We start from the raw sequence: 19906 nt of genomic DNA, 5'->3' as shown, positions 1-19906 counted from the left end.
AAAAAATAATTCTTAAAACATTAAATTCTTTTAAATTTTCAAAAATAAAGGTAAGCCATGTTCACCAAGTTTAAAAAAAATCGAATTCACAAGTGATCTTGAAAACTCTTATATTTAGTTAAAGTAGTGAAACAAAAATTTTTAATGACAGTGGCGTACCTAGGAAATATTCAGAGGGGATCAAATAATAGAAAATATTGCCAAAAATTTAGAAATTAACTTTTACTCAAGCTTGAGTCATAAGTCAAATGGTTTTGACCTTTGAATAAATAAGATTTAAAGTCCTGAAAATAAGAAAAGACTATTTTCCAACTATTTTTTGAAATGACTTAAACCGTGGAAATGGTAAGTATTTTTTTATAATAAAAAATATTATTTTATTAACTTATCTTACTTTGATCCCGATTGAATTACTTTGATCCCTTTGAATTTGAATTACATTGATCCGATAACAGCTAATAAAAAAAATTATTTACTATTTTTATGAATCGGAAAAAAATGACAGCTATAAGTTAATTATTGTATTTATAAAAATTGTGTAATGGGAATAAGGAAATCAATATGATTCAAAAAGCAGTTCAAATGGCAAATGAAAAAGATATAGGAAGTCAAAAATCTAATAGTACATAAGTAGAAAGGAACAGTAAAATCGACAAAGACGTTACCCAGCATTACATTTAAAATTGATGAGATAAGGCTTCAATGCAATAAAACTTTTGAATCAATATCCATCGCTGAGTAGTGAGTAATCATCTCTGCAACAAAAGCTAGAGCTTTAAGAAAAAAATGATAAAATAAATGCATGAACATGACACATATTATCTAAGAATTGTTTCAGTCAACAATCATAGTTTAAAATTTAACCAAGTCCAAGCTGGTTAACATGGAATTCGATATTGAAAAAACAATGAAATCATAAATTTATTCAGTCATATAGATTACAAAGAAACAAGTACATCAAAGTTTCCCTATGTTATATTTCTTCATGTCTTGAACCAAGGAAGATTTCTCGGTTTAAACGAACTATATATCTCTGGGTCACCTTTCCGATTGAAATTGTTAGACTCAAGAACGTTGCCATATATTTCCCGTTCAATTGCCCACAATTACTGTTCTAGATGAGTAATCGTTAATTGTTTATTAGGATTTTTACCAATTAAATCCGACCGGTTTGCTCGTAGATTGCTTACTATGATGTATATGATTAACTTTTGATGACTTGTAGTTAGAGTCAATAGTTATTAAAAAGATAAGAGAATTAAAATATTTTTACTCAACAGTTTAGTTTCGTACATACGAATGGATCCTTGTTAATTTTCTACGTCACTGCTTTAATTGTTCACTGTAACTCGTAAGTTTTTTTTTTATTTTTCTCATTTGCAATTCTTCGTAGGAAGCTTTTTTAACTTTTGAATAGAATACTTGGTTTTTCAATTTCAAGACTTTTTTTGAACGGTAAAAAGAATAAAAACTCAAAATTTTCAATCAGGTACTAAAAAATTTGTCATTTATTTTGAAAAAATCTCCACAAAAAGTATGAAGACCTTTAAAAAGAAAAATTCTTGTTCTATTGACAGTTAAATTTTTGGAATTATCTAATATTCATCGGTGTGTTTTGTGTTTGTGTGAAAATTTATTCGGATTTGGGCAAATGGGCACCTTCGGGTTGGAAACCATTTTCGTCAGCAACGTAGTTGACGGTGTAGGTTTGTCCATCATCGGCAACGAAGGAGTATGATCCCTTGACGGAGATGGCTTCATTTTCTTGGCCAACGTTGTTAACGACGCCAGATTCATCGTGCTTGGTTCCATCGCTGGTTTCGAAACTGCATTAAGAAAAATATTTTTCGTTAATTCACTTTTTCTTTAAAAAAAAATTCCTTTAGAGAGAGAGGCTCTTTTGAACACTTACGCGAAGCTGTATCCATCAACACCGGAGTTTTCGTTGTCGTATTTCAAGACTTCAACGTCACCAGCGGCGATGGCGACGGCAACGAGGGCAGCGAAAACAATTGCGAATTTCATTTTGAAATTTTTAAGGGTTTTTGTTTTTGGTAACTTGTAGAAGTTGTTATAAGCACGATAAATCGACTTTGAATGTGATAAGTCTAGGTAACGCCAACCGCTTAAATACTCTAAATTTCGTTCGGTTCCTCGCGTCTGCCGGTTCTGTCGCACATCTCACAACATTGAAACAGAAAAAAAACTTGATTTTTTTGTGCGTATATGCGTACGAAAACGTGCGTTAAAAAAATCGTTACAATATTTACAAAAATTTGTCTATTTTCGTGCTACTGCCGCTTCTTTCTTGTTTTTAGTTTGTTGATAATGTCAAACATCTTCATCTCATGAACGATGAAAAAAAAACTTGTTAATCAGGTTACAGCCTAATTTTATGACAAAACCAATAAATTTATTGCCCAAAAATAGACACCACAACATACACGCGTGCTATTAAAATCTAAGATGTTTTTTTAGGGGTCACGTTGAAGGCGAATGTAAATTGTAAAAAGTAATAAAGGAGCTATTTTTGTTGTTGTAAAACGATAAAATTTATTTTTTCAGGTACTTTAACATTTTTTTTTTCAAAAGAAGCGGAATTGAAATTTGTCAAATTTAGAAAAAAAACTCAAAATTTGAAAATTTTCTCGGATGTTGTTGTTCCGGCATTTTGTATAAAAATTTTGGCAGTGACTTAGTTAGCTATACATAGATGGCGTTGACAACTTATTCGTGTTTGGGCAAATGGGCACCTTCGGGTTGGTATCCATTCTTGTCGGCGACGTAGTTGACGGTGTAGGTTTGTCCATCATCGGCAACGAAGGAGTATGATCCACGGACGGCAATTTCTTCGGCATCAGATCCAACGTTGTTCAAGACTCCGGATGATTCGTGTTTGGTTCCGTCGCTGGTTTCGAAACTGTTTAACAGAGGAAAAAAAATTCAAAATTAAGAACTTTCATCAAAAATTTCCTCGTTTTCTCATCACTTACGCGAATTTGTAGTTGTCAACTCCGAGATTGTCATGGTCGTATTTCAAGATTTCAACGTCACCAGCGGCAATGGCGACAGCGAAGATGGCAGCGAAAACAATGGCGATTTTCATTTTGAGTTTTTTTCGGGGTTTTTGTTATTAACACTTTGCTAATTTTCAAAGAACTGGTGATGAAATTTCGCGAACCGGCAGCTTAAATACTCAAAAAAATTGCAAAAAAAAAAAATCGTCTATGACACTATCACGGAAAACAGGAATTCTCTAATGCATCAATTCAGTGTCATCAATTCACCGCACGAACATTTCACAGAAAGCACACAGACACAAAGAAAAAATAGCAAAAGAGAGACGAAACATTAATGTTTTTTTTTTTTGCTTTTTTTCGAATTTTGTGTCGATAGAGATCATGATCGGGTCAGGTTTGTATTGATGACTTTTGTCCGTTTATTTGTCAAAATTCAAAAGTTGAGGAAGAATTTTTGATCCGATAGCTGCCGATCGATTTTTATAGATATCAAACGAGTTTAGAGCACAATTCTAAGCATGTTGACGTCATGCTCAGTCCAAAAATCATCCGATAGCTGAAAAACTAGAATTTTTGCAAATCTAAAATTTAACGACTTTTTTAAAAAATTTTTAGGTACGAAAAAATTTCCATAATTTTTACGGTATACGAATGACTTTTTTTTATTAATAGAAGAAAAAATAATTAAGAAAGTGAAATAAATTTAGGCTCTTGGCAAATGTTTGCCCTCTGGACGGAAACCGTTCTCATCAGCAACATAATTGACGGTGTAGGTGACGCCATCATCGCCAACAAACGAATAAGATCCACGAACAGCAATTCCAGAGGTTTCAGGATCGATAACTTTTCCATCTTCTTCGTGTTTGATTCCGCCACTTGTTTCAAAACTATTCAAAAAAATTATTTTTAATTTTAAATTTTAATTTAAAAAAATCAATTTCTTACCCGAAAGTGTATCCATCGACGCCAGTATTGACACTATCGTATCTGAGCGTTTCGTCGGCAGCATTTGGATTATCGGCGCACGCCATGGCGATGCAAGCCACAAGAACAATAACGAATTTCATGCTGATGAAAAAATTTGTGCGAGACTTTAGACTGAATTTCAAAGACTGTAGAGAATTTCGGCTTGCACCGGAGTTTAAATATGGCAAAAATGGCGACAAAAAAGAAGAATTTGTCAGGGATTACATAAACAGCGGTCTTTTGATGTTGGCATCGTGCCGCGGCGCTATTATTGTCATTATAATTATTATTATGTAAAAAAGAGAACAAATTTTTGATAAAAATAACCACAAAGAATAAGCGAAACAGGATTTGCTTTGCCACAAACGAAGATAAAAAAAAACGAAAAAAAAGTTTGGATTAGGTCATGTTTTGAACTAAATTTATATTTTGCTTTTATTTTAAGCAGGAACTTTCGCCTCAGTTGTCATATTTTTAGCTGCTGGCATAGTTTTTGGCTGAGGTGCATTTTTTGGTCGAGCAGCACCTTCTTTAGTCGCTTTAATTGCAGAATTATCAGCTGACTTTCGTTGAGGTTCTAGCTCGGATTCTGGCTTTGCTTCATCTACTTTTTTGCCAGGCACAATTTTTCGTTCAACTTTTGACCGGAAGCCTGACTGAATCTTTAGGACACGAGGAGCAGTTTCTTCCGTCATGTTCTCTTTTGGAGTTAAAGCCTGTCTTCGACCTGCTTCTACAGCTGATGATGGTGCTAAAATTTACAAAAAATTAAATTTACTTTAATTTAATTAAATTAAACTCAAATTAGTTAAATTAAATTAGTACTTTGACTTTCAAGCCATTCCATAAAGTGTTGGCGCTTCATTGCAGGAGACTCAGACGATGATTCAGGAGCTTCAGCAGGTGTCTCTTCACAAAAACTTAAAGCTATAAGAAGCGAAGAAAATATAAACAAAATTCGTCCCATCATGATAAATTTGGAATTGAAACTGAAGTTTAGTGGATCTGAATTTTGTAACAAAAGTATAATATAATTGATTTAAATTTGCTTTAATCGATTAAAAGAAAATCGAATTTGAAATTATAAACGCTTTATATTACAAAACTAGTGTTACCCGTGGGCTTCGTTTCACACATTTTTTGTTTGCTTTTTCAAGCAGAATTTTACCCAAAAACTATGCAATAAACATAATTTTCAAAATAAATAGAAATAAACTTTTCATGCCATATTTTTTAAATTCAATTGATTTTCCAGGAATTTTTCCATTAAGCTTTTGATTTTTTGTCCCAAAACCTTCTCGACGCTAACCCTGAAAAAAAAACAAAAATTTCTCAAAAGATTTATCAAGCAGAACTTGAATCAATCCATTACAAAATTTATTTATTTGTCAAACGCTCAACAGGCAAGAGCTTTTGGCAGTCAAAGATTTTTTTGGGGTAAAAAAGCCATCGAAAAACGTTCTCCGGCATAACGTTTTCCCATCTTTTCAAATAAAATACAATACAATACAATAAATCAATAAATTCTCGGAGTTCAGGAGTTCTGCTTCTTTGGCCCAGTTTGGTGATGCGATTTGAGTTACAGATGACATCACATAAGACATAAAAAGATACAAGAAGAACAAAAATTCACCAGCGATTGGGCCAGCCAAATTAAAAAAAAATTTCCCTTACCTCAAAGGCGGTGGGACTCCGCCATCTGCCCAATCGTCTGATGTTGCCAATTCAATCGCCATTTCCTTAAATCTGCTCCTCGAGACTCCAAAACTAAAATTGCCCTCCAGGTCCAGTTAAACTGTTAATGAGAAAAAGTTGATTATTTTGTTCAATAGCCGACACATCCACGTCACGGGCTCATGTTGCTCGTAATTCGTTCTCCTTAAAGGAACGACGGAGGTTTCAATGTTGCGTGTTGACTCTCTGTTCATCTTCAGCTGAAACAGATTCTTCAGATAGTCATTATTCAATTTGCCCGACAGGATATCTTATGCAGTCATCATGCTGGCAACTTTCCTCCTTATGACTAGTTGTTGCAGTCCAAGTTTAGAGCATCGGGTATCATATTTGGCATCAGATCTTGATTGGATTAAAAGTTTTTAAGACCTATGTATAGATGTTTGGTTTTACTCATTGAACAAATTCTTATTAAAAATTGCAAGAAAAATTGAATCTGCAAAAAAATACAATACAATAAAAAAATTCAACAAGAACTTCCATATAACATAAAATTGACTTAAGTTAAAATATGTGCCTTTATTTTTATCAAATTGAAAGTAGGTAATCTGTAATTAAAAAATAAAAAAATTAATTAATTTAAATAAAATTAAATTTATTAATTTAATTAAAACTTAAATCAAAAGTAAACATATCTCAAATGTACAAATTTTACATATTTGTAAAATATTTTTACCATTTTAAAAAAATTCTATAAAAAAATTAAGACAAAAAATGATTTTGAATCAAATAAATCCAATAAATTTTAGATGTTTTTAAACTTTTTCAATACGTTTTTCTATAAATACATAGATAACATTCTGCAGATAAAAAATAATCTAAGAATAAGAATGTTAAGCTCTTTAGCATACGATAATAAAAAGCAAGAAATGATTTCACTTTTATGTCTGAAATTTAACGATTTAGAATTAGCTAAGACATAATTAGCATACTTACCAAACTAGATACGAATTTCATAATATTTTTTTTTTGTTTGTCTACAGCAATAAAAAACGAAACTTTTATGGGGGAACTTAGACAATTTTTTTTATCAAAATTTTTCGTTTTACTTTAAAGAAAAGCCCTTTTTCTTTTCGAAAAAGTGTCTTTTATTGTGAAATTTCGTTAAATTTTATGTTAAACTGGTTTTCGTTAGCTTTCGAGTCATTGCCCATAGTTATCAGTCAAGAACATTTGACCTGACCTACCATCCCACCACTCAATCAACGAATCGATTTAAAACAAAATGAATAATGATGCACATTCTATCCTGTTTTTTCTGTGATCTTTGATTTTTGGTGATAGTGTCGTAAAAAAAATCGTTTGTCAATTTGAGTATTTAAGCTGCCGGCTCGCGAAATTTCATCACCAGTTCTTTGAAAATTAGCAAAGTGTTAATAACAAAAACCCCAAAAAAAAACTCAAAATGAAAATCGCCATTGTTTTCGCTGCCATCTTCGCTGTCGCCATTGCCGCTGGTGACGTTGAAATCTTGAAATACGACCATGACAATCTCGGAGTTGACAGCTACAAATTCGCGTAAGTGATGAGAAAACGAGGAAATTTTTGATGAAAGTTCTTAATTTTGAATTTTTTTTTCCGTTAAACAGTTTCGAAACCAGCGACGGAACCAAACACGAATCATCCGGAGTCTTGAACAACGTTGGATCTGATGCCGAAGAAATTGCCGTCCGTGGATCATACTCCTTCGTTGCCGATGATGGACAAACCTACACCGTCAACTATGTTGCCGACAAGAATGGTTTCCAACCCGAAGGTGCCCACATCCCAAAAGCCGAATAAGGAGTTAATCGATTAATTAGCTAACAAACAATTCACTGCCAAAATTTCAAAACGGAATCAAAATAACATCATGATGATTGTTGAATTTAGAGTTGTTTTCTAAGTTTGATGAATCAAATCCGTTTTTCAAAAGTACCTGAACCATTAAATAAATAATTGAGAAAAAAAATTAAAATCTTTTATTTTACAAAATGATGACAAAGTGATAAAATAGTGACGAAATATTCAATTTTCGACTTAAGATTTTTGACCTTAAATATTGAAAAAAAAATTATTTAAGAAAATATTAATTTAAAATTAATTAATTTATTTAATTAAATTAAATTAAATTTAAATTAATATTCTCTTAAATAAGTTAAAAATGTTAAATAAATAATTGATTTTAAATAATTTTATATCAAATCGAGAATTTAGGAGAAAATTATTAAAAATTAATTTAATTTAAATAATTAATTTTAATAAATAATAATTATTAATTAATTAATTATTTAATAAAATTAAATTTAAATTAATTTCCCTTTAATAATTTTCTCCTAAATTAACTGCGAAATTTGAAATGACACGTTTTTATAATTTATTAAAAATTCTTTTCTAAACTACCTTGAAATCTTTTTCCTTTCATTTTACGACCAAAAGCTAAGATTAGAATAAATTTCAAAGAATTAAATAATTCTAAAAAAATAAATTAATTCAAGGTTAATGTTGCGGATCTTCAGAAATATTTTTGCAAAAAAAAGTAAAAACATAAAAAAATATAAATAAAAAAAAACTAGTCGGTTATTTAATAGAATTCATTAAAAACATAAATTTTTGGACAAATTTGCATACTTGATTAACTAGAATGTTGCTAAAAATTTAATTTTAATCAATTTTTAATGAGACGCTATTTCTACGTTTTTTTATTTGTTATTTAATATTTCAAGTTATTATCAGGAATTAATCATAGATTAAAATGCAGAATCCACTAACGAGTTCATAGAGTTCAATGAATTAATAAAAATTTTAATTTTTTATCTAGAAAAGCAAAAAAAAATATAAACAAACTTTTTTTTCTATATATGGGAGATGAAAATTTATTGTACAAAAAAAATTGCGGTTTAAAAAATTTACAATTTGTAGGAAAGTTGACTTCTCTCAAAGAAGTCAAAAAATTTTGCGTTCAATCATTCCGTAATCCTCTTTTTTTCAATTATAAAGCCAGTTCAAAACTTCATTTTTATCCAATCGTCAATTTATTCGGCTTTTGGGATGTGGGCAGCTTCTGGTTGGAAACCATTTTCGTCAGCAACGTAGTTGACGGTGTAGGTTTGGCCATCATCAGCAACGTATGAGAATGATCCACGGACAGAGATGGCTTCATTTTCAGCACCAACGTTGTTAACAACTCCGGATTCTTCGTGTTTGATACCGTTGGATGTTTCATATCTATTTTGCGAAAAAAAATTGTTTAGAATTTTCGTCCTGAAATTTTCGCACTTTTTTTTTCTTGAAAACTTACCCGTATTTGTATCCATCGACACCGATGTTGTCAACATCGAATCTGACGGTTTCGGCATCCTTGTTTGGGCGAGCCAAAGCAACGGCGAAGAGGGCAACTAAGACGATTGCGAATTTCATTTTGAATTGGTTTTTTTGTGGTGATTTAGTTATTGTCACTAAAAGAGTTGTTGACTAAATGTGAATGATGAGAGGAATAACGTGCGTATTTAAACATCTTTTTCGGATGTCATCCAGTTAATTACAAATGCCCGTAGCGGTTATTGTACGCACTATAGATTCGCCGTTGAGCCATTTTGTTGCAATATACATAACGTAGATACACTTTACAAACACAAAAATTCACACATCCACGTCTAGAATGGGTTTATTGTCTTCCCCATCTATCGATAAAATTCAATTTGCGAACGAAAAAAAACGAAGATCGTGTAATGACAAAATGAAGAATCTGTGGTGTCTACGATAAAAGTAAAAGTAATCTTGCCTAGACCAGTTTTAGGATAAATGTCGTTAAAATTTTTGCTGAATAATTTCTTTGAACCATTTTAGAATATTCTCGATTAATTAAGTAAAAAAAAAATTTTTTTTTCTAAAATTTTATTTTTTATTTCTTCAACATAAAATTTAGTAAAAAATCAAGTAACAGTCGCTTCTGGACGAAAACCCTTCGAATCAGCCACATAATTGATCACATACTTTTCACCATCTTCTCCAATAAATTCATATTTGCCTTCTACCTGCAAATACGAATGCTTTACTTTGCCAACTTCTTCTCGCACGGATCCATCACTCGTCTTATACCTAACAAAAATTCACAAAAAAATATTCAAATTAAGAACCCAAAAACATTTTAAAATATTCTATTGCGACTTACTTGAATTCGTAATTTCCATCACCAGCGATTTCCCGAAACTCATTCTCGAGATTTGTCAAACCACTTGGAGCGGCAGTTGTTGCTTCTTCCTGATCTACAGGTAAGCTTTCTACATTTTCTATAGAAACGCACGCGACACCCACGAAAACAATCAACATCACCAACGCCTTCATGATCAATCAACGGATTAACTCGATATGTTTGTCCAAAATCCAAAATTTGACGCTGCAAAGATGTTTGTCAGCTGTTTTGGGTTTTTTGTTCTTTTTATGTCATAATTTGTTGCTTGTGTATGCAGTTTAAAAGTGATACGCGTGTGGTCGGTAAGAGATTTACAAAGTACTTACATAAATTTTTCTATAATTGCTGCTGATGATGTGAGAAATTTCTTTTGATGTCGCTGAAGCAAATTTCTTGTCGTCTATTTTTCTAGTAGTAACGGAAAGAGGAGGAAGACAAACGCTAATTCGAGGCAAATCAAAGCAAGATCATTATTATTATGAAACTTTGATCGTCAGCGATGGTCGACTATGATAGCGAACGAGCTCGTAAATGTATTCAATTAATGAAATTAGCATAAATGTTGATGTTCACAACTGCCTGAGTTGTTTCAGTATTAGAGTGGGACCAATTTTACAAGATGGAAATTTTCTGAAATGTAAGTAAATTTTAGTAATTGAATGGTAGTACTTGTTGAGGTCCTCGATTTTTCTGAAACTTTGTGAGTTGAAAGTAAAAATTTTAATTCCACGAATTTTCAGATAGTCCCCCAGTGCCATGGGCGATGTTCATATAATTCGTAATATTATGGAAACGCCTGGTTAAAGCTAAAATTTTCACATTTTCCCATGTCTCCAAACTTTTTTTCACTAAAGTTGAAAAACTTTTCTTCCATAAGTTGTAGCTATAATCAAGACCTATCCAACAATATATGACTTTCATACCCTGTGATGAAAATTCGGGGAGTTATGCCCGGAAAAGCGGGCGGAAAAACCCCCAAAAACCGGTTTTTGGGAAATTAAGGCGTGAAGATGGCGGAAAATGAAAAATCGAATTATACCATCTTGTAGGGTTTAAAAAATGCTATCTTTTGAGACAATGGGCGATGATGGGCGAATTCGAAAAAAACCGTTAACCACGTGGTCAAAAATTTGTTTTCCCGATTTTTCACGGAATTTTCACTATTTTCGGAAAAGTTTCTTCCATGAGTTGTAGTACTCGCCGAGACGCTTCCAACGACACCCTAACTTTTAATCTAGCCTTATCCTAACGGAAGTTATGAGACACCCCGTTTTGAGCTTATTTTCCCATTATCTCGGAAAATCCGTGGAAAATGAAAATTCTGAAAACGCAGTTTTTCTTCTTTTTTCAAGTACTTTCAACTCACAAAGTTTCAGAAAAATCGGAGGACCTCATTTCCACAAGTACTACCATTCACGTGGAATTACTCATCTTTAATAAAAATTTTAATTCTTTCAGATAGTCCCCAGTAACAAGTTAAAACTTACTATACTCCAACGAGAAGTGAGTTGTTTTTGCTGATGCGGACTCTGTTGTGTGCTACAGCAGATTGTTAATGGAATCTTAAATACAATTGACACCTTGGTGCTTCCGTTCAGTTCGATCAGCATTAGCGGCTAGAACACTTACACTCTCGTGAATTTTTTTTATGATCTTAACCCACTTGATGGCATAAACTGTGCATTAAAAACAACCTGAAACTAATATTTCATCACAATCCTAAAGAGGAACCAGAATTAAGGACTGTGATAAACCAATTCAGAATAAATTTTGATTCTAACCAAAAATTTTATGGTAACTTGAAAAGTGTCCTTGTACATACGACAGTATTCTTAATGTTCTTATGTGGCAATTCTTTTAATGAAAGTAACAAAAATGTTATAATGATACAAAGAAACATTCCAAACAGTATCTTTGACAGAGCAGAAGGGCCATCAGTGAGAAAAATCAGCGTGGCAGAACACATTTTATTGTAACAGCACAGAATGGATCCCGACTCCAATAATCAGAACAAAAATGTCGTATTTTCTCAAAAATTATATGCATGGGAATCTTTTTATATTTCCAACTCCAAATATTTGCTGAGGAACCTATTTCACATCTTTTATCTTTGCTATCACAAGTTTTTTGATAAAATAGAAACACAACTTTAGTACGACACATATTGCCTGACATAAATATTTGACGTTTTTTAGAGAGATTAAATTGATATTTTTTGTATAAAAACTTTTAAGACTTCACGTTTAAGTGAAAAAGTGATACCTGCTCTTTATAGTTCTTTGAATTATTGAAATCTATGTTGTTATAAAAACAAAAATTGATACAGTAGCTGAGAACAAGATCACTCAGTCATTTAAATATTCTTACAAGATAAATTTAAATTTTGGAAAGTTCAATCTAGCAGTACTTAAAATTATAAATCATACAAAAAATAGTTAAGGTCTTAAAGACTTTTTTTCTTCTTTAACCTCTAAGTCTAAAAAAAACAATTTTTACAATTTTTTTTCTCATGCTTGAAAAAAAAAACTAAATGTCACAATTCGACCCTCCCTACTACACGAACAAATAATTCATAACCGGCTCTAAAGCTGTTAACTTTGTGTTGTATCTTCTTCTTAAATACATTTTTTTTATTTATAAATCTTACTCAATATATAATAAATGGTCATCATACAAACGTTCTTCCACATATAGCAAACCACTGTTGATAAATTAATTTAAAACAAGAATGAAAAGTGAAAGCTTTTGCAAAGAAGATGCTTGTGCGTTGCTACTAAAATAGATACGTTTAAAATTCAAGGTGAACAAGGCCGTTTGCGAACCTTCTGCAAATAAAGCTTTAATTATGTAGAATATTTCTATGATTTTAACATTTTTATTTTATTTATTTATCAACATGTTTCTTCTTGTTCTTTTAATATTTTTTTTTCTATTTAGTCAACAATAATACTATGAGAAATTTGAAAATTTTTTTTCGCTTTCTATGACGAGTATTTCACTTTGGCTCTGTATCCTTTTTCATCAGCAGTATATTCAACTGTGTGTTCCTTGCCCTTGTCATCCACAAAGGTATAGGATCCCATAACTGCTAAGCGTTCACTATCATATCCCAAATCTTTGAGTTCTCCAGCTTCTACTCTCGAGGTACCGTCACTCGTATCAAATCTAAAAAAAATATTTTAACCTTCAGGATTTCCTTGAATCGTTCAAGGGACTTACTGGTAACGATATCCATTTTTGCCTGAGTTGTAATTTTCAAAATTTACAATATCAGCAACGCTCGAGTCGTGATAGCCACCCAGGGGAGACGCCTTCACGGTGAAGATGACAGCACAAACAAGTACAACAAACAATTTCATTTTTTTTTTGTCAAGTGCAAATATTTAATTGCAATCGATTTGAAGTGAAGATAAACAATCGTTGATGTGTCACGTCAAACAAATAACCGACTAACCCGTTAAAAAATGTTGACTTTCTTTTTATACCGAAAAAATTTGTAGTTTTCAATTTGGGTTCATCATAATGGTACAAAAAGCTTGTTTGTAGTTCATGGTCAACGTATCGTGTTGATGCTGCGTCTATTATTTAATTTTTTATTAATAACTTTTTTTTGTTTGTCAAACATTTTGTCGATTTTTTTTTGTTTATTAATGATATTAATAAGTTTTTTTTTCTATTAATTTTAGCCTCCTCTTCATTTATGAATGAATTTCAATTTTTGCAAACAATTAAAAATGAACAGTTTTGCATCGCACTCTTAAGCACATATGCACCCAAAAAATGAGTCGTAAAAATCCTAACAAAGAAAAAAAAACTATAAAAATTTTTGTTGGATCAAAACTCGCCAACCTTGATATAATTGACCAACTGAAAAAAAATATAACATTCTGCCGTGTGGTCGTCGTCATCGTAGCAGATAAGAGTCGCATGCCTTCTTTTCCTGTTATGCGAAAAAAAATTTATGATTTTTCAAAGACAAATTGCCATCGCGAATGCCTATCCTGGTGCAACAAAAACATGAAAAATGAGACAACGCTTATGTAATGACTTTGCGTGTGTGTTTATGATAATAAATTTTAGTGTTATTTTTTTGACATGCAGAAAAATAAATACAAGACAAGAAGAGTGCAAAAAAGAAGAAGAAGATGCGCATGGATGACCAATATATGATGATGTATTGGATTTCGGTCAAACTGTCATGGTGTTTTGCATGAAAGTGATGCAAACTCGTGTGAACTTTTGCAATCCAAACCGAAACCGGGTGTGTACGAATGAATGAATGAATGACCTGCAGAAGAGAAGGAAAAATACTGCAAAAAAAGACATTTGAATTTGGGGGCGTGATAAGATGATAATCGATTAACTGACTAATTTTTATGACGAATTAATGAGTGATAATGATTTTTAGCGCAAAATAATTAGGCACGAGTGTGATTGGAATCTTAATGCAAATTCTTGTGGTGATTTGAAAATCCCAGTGGTTTAAAAAATGAAGATGCTTAGAGCCTTACGAAGATAGATCCCAAAATCCATAAAAAGCAATCAGGAAATCTAGCCTAAAAAAGCCAAATGATTTTGGTTTCTGCAATTGATACGAACCTAGTTTTTCCATGTTGGCTCTTAAAACTTCTTCAAAATCAAATACTGAAGCGGTTTTCTCAAATCCATGTGCCAATATAGCTACTTGAACTGAAACTATTGTGGATGAAATGTAAAAGAAATGTTGCTTTCAGGGCTTTCAATGCAGGCTTGTATAATCTAGATCAATGATCTAAGAATCAAATAAAAAATCAAATCACGATCTGATCTATCGAATCAAAAGAATTTCAACCTTTAACTTATTTTGATTTTATTTGATCTAAAAATTGATTTAAATCAAAATCAGATCAGATCAAATCGAAAATAAATCCACAAAAAATTGAAGCCAAATTTTTTTTTTATTTTAGATTTGATCTGATCTAATTTTAAGGGTTGAAAATTCTTTGATTAGATTTGCAAATCAAATCATGATCTAATCTGATTTGTGTTGACAAAAGGGATCAAATCATTTTTTTGCTTAATTGATTTTTGGTTATTGATTTATTTAATCTATGAAAATCATTTATCTGAACAGCATTGCGTCCGGTCGAACGATTTTTAGTCCAAAAAAAATTGATTTTTTTGAGACAACGAATAATCCTAGTGATTTTTTTTTTTAAATTTTAATTTTCTACCAAAAATTCAAAAATTGTTTGAAATTCATGAAAATCACCGAAAATCGAAATTTTTTGAAAAAATTTTTTTTACTAGTTTTTTGACTCGAGTAGATCATTTTTTACCAAGAAATATATGCCCGCAAACCTACCATTGATTCAGTAAAGCCAAAAATATTAATTTTCCGCCAGAAGTCGCACGAGACGTAAATTTGACACTGGCTCCCATTTTTTTCTCTAATTAAGGCTGAGTAAGTCTTCAGTCGCCTCGGAGTTGGAGAAACACAAAATTTCCTACACAAAAATTTTTATGTTTCTACCCGGTCTCGAACTCGAGCCATCCGATCAGTACTACAACACTATACCGCTGTATCTTTATTTCCTTAGTACGTATCTTGTAAATCTTATTTGTACTCATTCGGTATATCTTGAATAGGACTAGTTATGGCATCCAAAATGTTGAACATATGCTAAGAAAAATTTGCGAAGGGCAGAAAATTTCACTTGGACTTCATTAAATCAGTTTACAGTGGATCATTTTACTTCTGGGAATTGGCACATCTTGATTACATCTCGAGCGCATATTTTATTGACAAAAAATAACAAAAACACTTACCTTGAATGAAGTTTTTCCTCCATGAGAAAACCAAAAGCACTCCAATAAATCTTAATTCAAAATTAAACATCATTTACTCAAAGTCAAGAAACAAAAGAAATCATCAACTAAAACTTAATTAACTGCAGTTCATTCATACATTTTTTTTTCGCTAAACTCATAAAAAAATCATTGGCAAAGGAATGTCCGGCTTCGCGACTCCTCTTCTCAATAAAAAAAAACTTTTTATATCGTTTTTCAATGACATTAATGTAAAAATATAAATTTTATTGATACGCCAAAGGTGACATAATAAATCAATTGTCTTAAAATATTTGTCATTAATATTATGTTAAAATATTATGATGAGCTTCATTTGATGAAGTTTGTCTTGTCTTCAAAGTTTTTTTTAATGAGGTATGAAAAATGGTTCAAATTTATCTTCAATAGGTTCGGTTTTGTTAGTTAGGTCAATCAAGTCTCAAAAATTTGAAAACTTATCAAGTTTATTCAGAGAAATGTTGACCTACCTAACATCCTCATACATATTAACGCGACATTTTTTCGTTTGTAACTTTTATGTCGATAATGGCAATTTCAAGGGTTAAACTTACGGAAACAATTGGTTGATTGATTAGAACATTAGAGACCTTTGAAGGGGACGGAAGGAAGGTTCTCTGCTCTCCTTCTTGGTGCACTTTGGACACTTTTGAGCGGGAAATTTTACAAAATATTGATCAATATCGTTAAATTTGACCTAGAGGACTTTAAACAAATTTAAATATTTTGTTGGTTGATAGGCGAGAGATGCATATTTTAACTTTTTTTATACCTCCACGACAAAAAAAAAGTTACAATGCGACAGAAAATTACATCGATTTTCGGTGCGTCTCTCCCCATATCTTATGTTATTTTATTATAGTTTTTGTAGTAAAAAGTGTGTCTATAAATTTATTCAAAATAAAACTATGCGACATTTCCCCATAGCCGTGCATATGGAAGTTTTTAAAATTTATATATTTTGCATGCGGATTAAAACTTGAATTGATTTTTGTGGGTCAGTTGTGGAACCTCTAAAAATGTAAATATTATGAGCCGAAAACTGAATTCGTTTAAAAAGATGGTACTATAAAAGACATTGAGATCGGTGACAAACGCATCAGTCACACTTTAAATTTCTAACAAAAAACAGCAAAAAAAAAACCAAAACACACAAAATGAAATTCATCATTGTCTTAGCTGCTTTGCTCGCATGCGTCTTCGCACGCCCACAAGGAGATGCTGAAACCCTCAGACAAGAATTCGACAACATCGGCGTTGATGGATACTCATTCGCGTAAGTTAAAAGTGCCATGAAAAAAAAAATTAGTGCAAAAAAAATTGAGTGAAAAAAAATGACAAAAATTAATTCCGAATTTTCTTTACAAATGCAGTTTCGAAACCAGCAACGGAATCAAAAGAGAAGAATCCGCTGTCGTAAACAACTTGGGATCTGACCACGAATCCATTGCCATCAAGGGACAATACGAATTCGTTGCTGATGACGGTCAAACCTACACCCTCGAATTCGTCGCTGACGAAAACGGTTTCCAACCATCAGGTAAGTCGCATTTTTCCTTATTGCAACACTCGTACAAGTTTCTAACGACGGTCTTTTTACTCATCAGGTTCACATTTGCCAAAAGCCTAAATTATGAACTAAATTCTGTCAACAACTATACCTCTTCCTCTTTCTTGTTGTGATTCTATTGAAAAAAAAAATGTTTTCTGTTTCGACTTTTAATTATTTCTGAAAAAAAATACAAAGAAAGACTTATTAAAAGATCATAAACATTTTTTTTAATAATTTCCCCCAATAATCCATCCAAGGTCAAACATAATCTTTCTCTTACAATTTTTTGACCTTCACTTGAATCTCCAAATAATTGACCTACTTGTCACGTTTTTTGTGCTGCCGATAACTACTGAAAGTGTCTGACACTTTGGGTCATGAACTAACCTGATGACGATATAGGTTAATTATGTCTCTTATGCTGATTTTTAACGGAGATATGTATAAAATATTTTCAAACGTTTAGCAAGTAGTGAATGTCCAAACATCTTAATGAATACATTAAAAAAGATTTTTTTGGTCATATACGTGATTAATGTAGATACTGAGCAATTATCACGCTGTGCAATGCGTTATCGTAATATCTGACATAATATCTTAAACTTGAGGTGTATAAGATAATGCACATAAATGGGTGTTTCAGAAAGTGAAAAAATAGGCATGACATCTAATGGGAAGTAAATGAAAATAGTTATTTGCGCGAATTTTTATTTTTAAGAAATTTAGCGTCATATTATGAAATTTTTATTCAAAAATTGAAAAAAAAAACAAAAATTCTTTATATTATTGAAGAGCTGAAAGGATAAATCGCACATACGCACTGAGACAAACTGAGAAAAACCGCCTTAAAGTTTTTATCCGATTTAGCTGTAAAATTTGATTTTTATGGCAAAAAATCCTACCTTAACAAGGATAAGGTTTTTCAGCCATTTTTTTTTTGTCAAAAAATGGATAAATCGTAAAGCATGTGATTTTTAGGTCGTCTAGTTTCAAGATTTTCTTAAAATATTTGGTTGAGATTGACTTTTTCACCTACTTTTTTCATATGATAAAGTTTTGCTTCTAAAAGTATTTTAATTTTCTAATTTCTTCTTGAACAATTTTCAACCTATTATATACCCTTCAAACGAATCCATTTGTGAAAGAAATATTTTTGTAACGCTTTCTTTTCCCGTTTTCATTTCTTCATCCTGCTGTGTTTTAGTTTTTTAGGGTCTTTTCGGTCGGTCATCTTGATTAAGCTGCTTAAAATAAAAACAAAGAACACACACTTTCATATAAGTTTCTCTTACTCCTACAGACCCCATAAAATCTTCGCCCGTCCTCATGACATCCGATGTCATTGAAGGACCTCCCTTTTCATCCATGGGAACATGATTTCATGTACCACCTATGCATTGGCGCCCAAAACTTTCCAGATTCTGGAGTTTTTTCCTTTTTTTTCATCCCAAACAAATTAGCACGTGTGTTCTTCCTAATCTCGCCCTCCTGTTTCTCGATTTCGCTGGGCTTTTTCTTTCTCCGACTTTCAATTTTCACTTTATTTTTCGTTTTTCTTATTTTTTTTAAATCTTTTTTCTTCACCGCCCCCTTCGTGATAGGGCTTTTTTTTCTTCTCCAGCACACGCGGTTCCGGGTCTTTTTTTCTCTTTTTTCCGGGTACACAAATGAAATTTTAATTTAAATTAAAAGAATATTCACTCACGTTAGCAAGGGATGCCATTTTATAAAAAATCCAAAGGTCCACAAAATCTCTACAGAAACGCGAGAACTATTTTTTTGTGAATTTATAAATTTTATCTATTCGACTTGTCTTGTTGCAATCTAAATACAGAATGAATCCCTTTAAGTAGTTGTTAAAGTTCATCCCATCTCTTAAAAGATTTTTTTCAAAGTGTCTTATAACGATCGCTTAGCTTAATATCAAAATTCTTTGTGTTGAAGATTCTATTATCCATCAGATATTTGTTCTTGTCCTCCTAAAATTTTTTGGCTTGTTATGTTCCTGGTACTGTGCTGGAATGCTATAGGTTAATAGTAAAACTAATCGGATGTCGCTGCTTAGCTTTTCGTTCGGAATTTGGTCTATCACTTAGAACGGAGCCTCGTTTACATCGTTGAAAAAATTTACTTTTCGCTGCTTGAAGTTATTGTCTAAGTAGATTATCTAAAATTTAAAAATAAAATCAATTAAAAATTTTCATAAAATTCCAAACCCGGACTTATACTTACCACGTATATGTCATGCCTATTACACCCACTGTCACAAACTGACAGTCAAAATAAAAGTTAATTCATGCTAATTTGAAAGGTAAACATTTTTCATACCTACCCATTGTCCACTTACACTTTACCTCACACAAAAGAACACTTTCCATTTCATTAGTGACCCACAAAAATTCTTTTTTTTATTTTAATTTTTTTTAACTCAAAGTGCCATTCACACCACCATTTTCGAACGGATGGCACACTTGTTGCGCGTTTTTTTTTTATTTTTTGGGTTTTATCACCGCTAAAATTAATCATTAAATAAATAAATAACTTTGCAAAAATTTTACTCAAACAAATAATCAATAAAACTCGCATGCGAAGATTTAATGAACTCGAAAAAAA

At 31.8% G+C, this 19906-nt stretch overlaps 8 protein-coding genes across 8 annotated transcripts; 2 read left to right on the top strand and 6 right to left on the bottom strand.

The window, feature by feature from the left end:
* Positions 1 to 1633: 1633 nt before the first annotated feature.
* On the bottom strand, positions 1634 to 2025 carry LOC134828852 (flexible cuticle protein 12-like). The gene is made up of 2 exons (XM_063841839.1): positions 1913 to 2025; positions 1634 to 1826 (listed from the first exon to the last, which is right to left on the bottom strand). The coding sequence occupies exons 1-2, from the start codon at positions 2023 to 2025 to the stop codon at positions 1634 to 1636; spliced, it is 306 nt and encodes a 101-aa protein (XP_063697909.1).
* A 702-nt stretch (positions 2026 to 2727) lies between these two features.
* Positions 2728 to 3106, bottom strand: LOC134828851 (larval cuticle protein 65Ag1-like). Its single transcript, XM_063841838.1, has 2 exons — positions 2994 to 3106; positions 2728 to 2920 (listed from the first exon to the last, which is right to left on the bottom strand). Exons 1-2 carry the CDS (start codon positions 3104 to 3106, stop codon positions 2728 to 2730), a joined length of 306 nt encoding a protein of 101 aa, XP_063697908.1.
* Positions 3107 to 3723: 617 nt separating this feature from the next.
* On the bottom strand, positions 3724 to 4087 carry LOC134828850 (flexible cuticle protein 12-like). The gene is made up of 2 exons (XM_063841837.1): positions 3966 to 4087; positions 3724 to 3907 (listed from the first exon to the last, which is right to left on the bottom strand). The coding sequence occupies exons 1-2, from the start codon at positions 4085 to 4087 to the stop codon at positions 3724 to 3726; spliced, it is 306 nt and encodes a 101-aa protein (XP_063697907.1).
* Positions 4088 to 7119: 3032 nt separating this feature from the next.
* LOC134828849 (larval cuticle protein 65Ag1-like) lies at positions 7120 to 7502 on the top strand. The gene is made up of 2 exons (XM_063841836.1): positions 7120 to 7238; positions 7310 to 7502. The coding sequence occupies exons 1-2, from the start codon at positions 7126 to 7128 to the stop codon at positions 7500 to 7502; spliced, it is 306 nt and encodes a 101-aa protein (XP_063697906.1). The 5' UTR covers positions 7120 to 7125.
* A 1098-nt stretch (positions 7503 to 8600) lies between these two features.
* Positions 8601 to 9119, bottom strand: LOC134831357 (flexible cuticle protein 12-like). Its single transcript, XM_063845075.1, has 2 exons — positions 9001 to 9119; positions 8601 to 8927 (listed from the first exon to the last, which is right to left on the bottom strand). Exons 1-2 carry the CDS (start codon positions 9117 to 9119, stop codon positions 8735 to 8737), a joined length of 312 nt encoding a protein of 103 aa, XP_063701145.1. The 3' UTR covers positions 8601 to 8734.
* A 515-nt stretch (positions 9120 to 9634) lies between these two features.
* On the bottom strand, positions 9635 to 10046 carry LOC134828848 (endocuticle structural protein SgAbd-6-like). The gene is made up of 2 exons (XM_063841834.1): positions 9874 to 10046; positions 9635 to 9800 (listed from the first exon to the last, which is right to left on the bottom strand). The coding sequence occupies exons 1-2, from the start codon at positions 10044 to 10046 to the stop codon at positions 9635 to 9637; spliced, it is 339 nt and encodes a 112-aa protein (XP_063697904.1).
* A 2829-nt stretch (positions 10047 to 12875) lies between these two features.
* On the bottom strand, positions 12876 to 13253 carry LOC134828847 (endocuticle structural glycoprotein ABD-5-like). The gene is made up of 2 exons (XM_063841833.1): positions 13114 to 13253; positions 12876 to 13059 (listed from the first exon to the last, which is right to left on the bottom strand). Exons 1-2 carry the CDS (start codon positions 13251 to 13253, stop codon positions 12876 to 12878), a joined length of 324 nt encoding a protein of 107 aa, XP_063697903.1.
* A 3645-nt stretch (positions 13254 to 16898) lies between these two features.
* Positions 16899 to 17402, top strand: LOC134831922 (flexible cuticle protein 12-like). Its single transcript, XM_063845762.1, has 3 exons — positions 16899 to 17017; positions 17115 to 17281; positions 17349 to 17402. The coding sequence occupies exons 1-3, from the start codon at positions 16899 to 16901 to the stop codon at positions 17369 to 17371; spliced, it is 309 nt and encodes a 102-aa protein (XP_063701832.1). The 3' UTR covers positions 17372 to 17402.
* Positions 17403 to 19906: the final 2504 nt, after the last annotated feature.

This window comes from Culicoides brevitarsis, chromosome 2, assembly GCF_036172545.1.
Source record: "Culicoides brevitarsis isolate CSIRO-B50_1 chromosome 2, AGI_CSIRO_Cbre_v1, whole genome shotgun sequence".
Classification (NCBI taxonomy): Eukaryota; Metazoa; Arthropoda; class Insecta; order Diptera; family Ceratopogonidae; genus Culicoides; species Culicoides brevitarsis.
The sequence above is the reverse complement of the archived record's forward strand: the minus strand, read 5'-3'. Positions and strand labels throughout refer to the sequence as shown.

Coding starts and splice junctions, on each gene's coding strand:
- LOC134828852 (XM_063841839.1), bottom strand. CDS start 2,025: ATGAAATTCGCAATTGTTTTCGCTGCCCTCGTTGCCGTCGCCATCGCC. Junction 1,827..1,912: donor GTTGATGGATACAGCTTCGC/GTAAGTGTTCAA, acceptor TTCTTAATGCAG/TTTCGAAACCAGCGATGGAA.
- LOC134828847 (XM_063841833.1), bottom strand. CDS start 13,253: ATGAAATTGTTTGTTGTACTTGTTTGTGCTGTCATCTTCACCGTGAAG. Junction 13,060..13,113: donor AAAAATGGATATCGTTACCA/GTAAGTCCCTTG, acceptor TATTTTTTTTAG/ATTTGATACGAGTGACGGTA.
- LOC134828848 (XM_063841834.1), bottom strand. CDS start 10,046: ATGAAGGCGTTGGTGATGTTGATTGTTTTCGTGGGTGTCGCGTGCGTT. Junction 9,801..9,873: donor GATGGAAATTACGAATTCAA/GTAAGTCGCAAT, acceptor AATTTTTGTTAG/GTATAAGACGAGTGATGGAT.
- LOC134828849 (XM_063841836.1), top strand. CDS start 7,126: ATGAAAATCGCCATTGTTTTCGCTGCCATCTTCGCTGTCGCCATTGCC. Junction 7,239..7,309: donor GTTGACAGCTACAAATTCGC/GTAAGTGATGAG, acceptor TCCGTTAAACAG/TTTCGAAACCAGCGACGGAA.
- LOC134828851 (XM_063841838.1), bottom strand. CDS start 3,106: ATGAAAATCGCCATTGTTTTCGCTGCCATCTTCGCTGTCGCCATTGCC. Junction 2,921..2,993: donor GTTGACAACTACAAATTCGC/GTAAGTGATGAG, acceptor TCTGTTAAACAG/TTTCGAAACCAGCGACGGAA.
- LOC134831357 (XM_063845075.1), bottom strand. CDS start 9,119: ATGAAATTCGCAATCGTCTTAGTTGCCCTCTTCGCCGTTGCTTTGGCT. Junction 8,928..9,000: donor GTCGATGGATACAAATACGG/GTAAGTTTTCAA, acceptor TTCGCAAAATAG/ATATGAAACATCCAACGGTA.
- LOC134828850 (XM_063841837.1), bottom strand. CDS start 4,087: ATGAAATTCGTTATTGTTCTTGTGGCTTGCATCGCCATGGCGTGCGCC. Junction 3,908..3,965: donor GTCGATGGATACACTTTCGG/GTAAGAAATTGA, acceptor TTTTTTGAATAG/TTTTGAAACAAGTGGCGGAA.
- LOC134831922 (XM_063845762.1), top strand. CDS start 16,899: ATGAAATTCATCATTGTCTTAGCTGCTTTGCTCGCATGCGTCTTCGCA. Junction 17,018..17,114: donor GTTGATGGATACTCATTCGC/GTAAGTTAAAAG, acceptor TTACAAATGCAG/TTTCGAAACCAGCAACGGAA. Junction 17,282..17,348: donor AAACGGTTTCCAACCATCAG/GTAAGTCGCATT, acceptor TTTACTCATCAG/GTTCACATTTGCCAAAAGCC.